Here is a 4,081-nt window from a genome sequence, read left to right on the forward strand (position 1 = left end):
AGCGACGGGGACTCACATTTAAAACACATCAGGACGAAAAATAAAAAACCGTGATGGGGGGGTGAGAGCGTGCGCTGGGGGGGCGCAGCCGGAGGAATGCGGGAGTCAGGGGTCAGGGCCGCTCCGGGGCGGCGGCGGCGGCGCGGGGCGGGGCGGGCGGCGCGGCGCGGCGCGCAGGAATGCGCGGAATGTCGCTGTTTGTCCGCGGCCCCATTCAGCCCATTGGCGAGGCCGCGCCGCCGCCGCCTATAAAGGGGCGTCCGTCCCGGCACTCGGCAGTCACACAGCCACTCTCCCGCCGCACTCGGACGGAGCGGAGCGGAGGAGAGCGGAGCTCAGCAACAGCCGGCAGCAGGCACCCTCCGGCACAGCGCCCACGGCCCGCCGCAGCCCCGTCCGCGCCGCCGAGGAGATCCGCCCTGCGGGAAGTTCTCGCTTTACCTCGGCTCCCCTCGCCGCCCGGCAGCCCGACGCCGCCGCCTCGTCACCCACAGGCCGCTGACCGCTGCAGGATGGTCCCCAGCACCCTCGCCCCGTTCGCCCTAGCGCTGCTGCTCGTCCTCCTCAGCCCGGTAAGTGCTGCCGCCCGCGGCGCCGCCGCGCCTGCCCCGTCCGGCCGGTCCCGGCGGCGGCTCTGACGCTCCCCCTTTCTTTCTCTCTCTGTCCCCTCCCGGCAATTTCAGGAGGCTCAGGGCCAGGAGTGCAGCGGGCAGTGTCAGTGCGGAGCCAGTCCCACCTGCCCCGCCGGCGTCTCCCTGGTGCTCGACGGCTGCGGCTGCTGCCGCGTGTGCGCCAAGCAGCTGGGCGAGCTCTGCACCGAGCGCGACCCCTGCGACCACCACAAGGGGCTCTTCTGCGATTTCGGCTCCCCCGCCAACCGCAGAATCGGCGTCTGCACCGGTGAGTGGGGGCCGGGGCTGCCGCGGGAACGGGAACGGGGTCCTGCGGGGCAGGGAGCGAGGAAAGTGGGAACCTCCGCGACTCACGCTCTGCCTCCTGCCCCTCGCAGCTCGGGACGGCGCCCCGTGCGTGTTCAGCGGCATGGTGTACCGGAGCGGAGAGTCCTTCCAGAGCAGCTGCAAGTACCAGTGCACCTGCCTGGACGGCGCGGTGGGCTGCGTGCCCCTCTGCAGCATGGACGTCCGCCTGCCCAGCCCCGACTGCCCCTACCCGCGCCGGGTGAAGCTCCCTGGAAAGTGCTGCGAGGAGTGGGTCTGCGATGAGGCCAAGGAGCAGACTGCCGTGGGACCCGCACTTGCCGGTGAGTGGGGACTCCCTGCGGATGGCAGCCGGGGGAGGGGACACCCTGCATGATGGAGGCTGAAGGCAGGGGACTAGGTGGACACAGGGCAGCAGAGGCTGGAGGGCTGCAGTTAGTGGAATCACCACACGGATTTTAGCTGCCTGAATTTCTCAAGGAAAAGGAAGGAGCATTTAGAGGGCTGAGGTCCGGCAGTGGTCTAATTTTGGTTTTCTGTCTCCTGCAGCTTACAGACTGGAGGACACTTATGGTCCAGACCCAACAATGATGCGTGCCAACTGCCTGGTACAGACCACGGAATGGAGTGCTTGCTCCAAGACCTGTGGCATGGGTATCTCTACCAGAGTCACCAATGATAATGCCTTCTGCAGACTGGAGAAACAGAGCAGACTCTGCATGGTCAGACCTTGTGAAGCAGACCTGGAAGAGAACATCAAGGTAAATATTACTATCTTTATGTATGCTGCACTAGGTTGCTTCCATCCACTAGCAAAAGGACAGTGACAAAAAGTGCAGAGCTGACAGGTAGTCAGTTTCAAGTGGTTTACTTGGAAATTTGAGTTTTACCCTAGTGGTGATCACTATTTACAGTTAAATGTCCTTAGTTTTCTCTCATGCTGTGTTGTGGCACTATATAAGACAATCTTGGCTAATAATAACACAGTAAGAATTAGCATGGCTGCTCACCACTAACTTGCAAGCTTAGTGTGCTTTGTGAAAGCCTACCTTCTAAACATCTTGTATTCACTTCTATCCTGACAGAAAGGCAAAAAGTGCATTCGCACCCCCAAAATCTCCAAGCCTGTCAAGTTTGAGCTGTCTGGCTGCACCAGCGTGAAGACCTACAGAGCTAAGTTCTGTGGTGTTTGCACTGACGGGCGCTGCTGCACACCCCACAGAACAGCCACCCTCCCTGTGGAGTTCAAGTGCCCTGATGGGGAGATCATGAAAAGGAAAATGATGTTCATCAAGACCTGCGCGTGCCACTACAACTGCCCTGGAGACAATGACATCTTTGAGTCTCTGTACTACAGAAAGATGTATGGAGACATGGCATAAAGCCAGAAGGAGACGCTAAATGCATTCTCAACTTGAACTGATTTGCATCTCATTTTGTAAACATGATTCAATAGCACAAGGTATTTAAATCAGTTTTTTTTTTAATTTCAACAAACTGCTCCATGTGACTTAAGACAATTTTTCTACTGACCCCAAACGGTGATTTGAAGAAGAACGTAAATGGACAGTGGGACCACAGCAAGACACAACTTCAGAACATGTTCCTGAGGTGGTGTGATGGGGTTAAGGGAAACAGGCAGGAAAAACAGATTCAAGCAAATGTTCCCTTAATGTGGTACAGCGTGCTTCATCTAGTAGTGCAATTGAGAAGAGACCATTAGCATGTTTGCTGGTGCTGGCTTAGAGACAGCAACAGCTGGAATGCAAGCACCCAGCAAAGTGCTAAGTAGAAGGTGTTCTGTTAGTCAGGACAGTAATGTTTCAGCTCTGACACTCTGATTCAGATGGCTTGGCCAACAAGAATCAGAATCATGTCAATTAGACTGGACAGCTTGTGGCAGTTAATTTACCTGTCACAAGCTACTTTTTATGAATATTGTAAATACTGTGTGTATATATATTTGTACAGTTATCTAAATTAATTTAAAGTTTTGTGCTTTTGTTTAATGCTTTGAAAGTTCAATGATAGCCTTCTTTTTTGGAACAAGATAGGTAAGATTTAAAGCTTGTTTGACAATGCATTCAAAGCATGAAATAGATACTCTAGTGGAAATTGTTCAGATAGGGCCAAATGGTGAGTTGAGGTCGAGATGAAGTGAAGGTGCCTGTAATGTTACAAAGCATTCATTGGCAAAATATGTTTACTTACTACTTTATAAGACAAGTGGCTTTAAGAGAAATGGCTGTTCTGTGGCTCATCAATCTTTCCATTTGAGCATTTGTTTCTTTCTTTGACTATGGCTCTTTTTGGACAGTTTATTTGTTGAGAAGTGTGACCAAAAGTTACATGTTTGCACCTTTTTAGTTGAAAATAAAGTATTTATATTTTTTATATAAACGGCTTGGTATTTCATTTACCTCTAGTCTCCACTATTCCTTTTCATGTTTCTAAAGGGGTTGCCTTTTCTCTAGATGAAAATCTAGTAATGTGTGGTGGGTTCTTCAGAATCACATACACTTAGGAATAAGCTAAAGATTTACTTATTCTGTTACTAGTGAACCAACTGTAGTTTGTTACTCCTCTGAATTTAGAATGGAGGGAAGGGCCAGGCTTGCTTTGCCAAGCCCAGTATGTCATTAGAAAGTGCAGCAGGTCTCCTCATGGCATCACATGAAGTTTGAAAGGAGTCAGCTGGTCACCATGGTATTCAGCTGCTGCTGTAATACAGCACACAACATGCTTAATTTCATTGAGGTGTTCCACTGGTTAAGATTTGTTTTCAGCTAGGGGCAAGGAAAATATTTTTAATTACTAAAAGCATTGAAGTGGTTCTTGACTCTAGACTCAAATGCAGAAGTCCAAAATTTGGTGCAAAAATAGCAACAAATTAGCTATTTGGGGAATAGCTAATGAGTTGTATCATAAAAATCACAGAATACAACAGACTGGAAGGGACCTCTAAAAAACTTCTGGTTTAACCTTCATGCAGTGTAGGGCTAATTTAGATGTAGCTTTACTTGAATTAACACCTAAGTGTGGTATGATAGAGCACTGGACTCTGGTGGCAATTATGCAGATTATATTCCTGCTTGCTGACAAGGCCAAACCATTACATGTGACAGTTCTGTGCTGAGTGTCCA

The 4,081-nt window shown here is 51.0% G+C and overlaps 1 protein-coding gene across 1 annotated transcript; it reads left to right on the forward strand.

The window, feature by feature from the left end:
- The first annotated feature begins 298 nt into the window (after window positions 1-298).
- Window positions 299-3,338, forward strand: CCN2 (cellular communication network factor 2). Its single transcript, XM_059468598.1, has 5 exons — window positions 299-572; window positions 684-900; window positions 1,010-1,261; window positions 1,488-1,699; window positions 2,024-3,338. Exons 1-5 carry the CDS (start codon window positions 513-515, stop codon window positions 2,318-2,320), a joined length of 1,038 nt encoding a protein of 345 aa, XP_059324581.1. The 5' UTR covers window positions 299-512; the 3' UTR covers window positions 2,321-3,338.
- Window positions 3,339-4,081: the final 743 nt, after the last annotated feature.

The sequence above is a fragment of the Ammospiza nelsoni genome, chromosome 3, assembly GCF_027579445.1.
Source record: "Ammospiza nelsoni isolate bAmmNel1 chromosome 3, bAmmNel1.pri, whole genome shotgun sequence".
Classification (NCBI taxonomy): Eukaryota; Metazoa; Chordata; class Aves; order Passeriformes; family Passerellidae; genus Ammospiza; species Ammospiza nelsoni.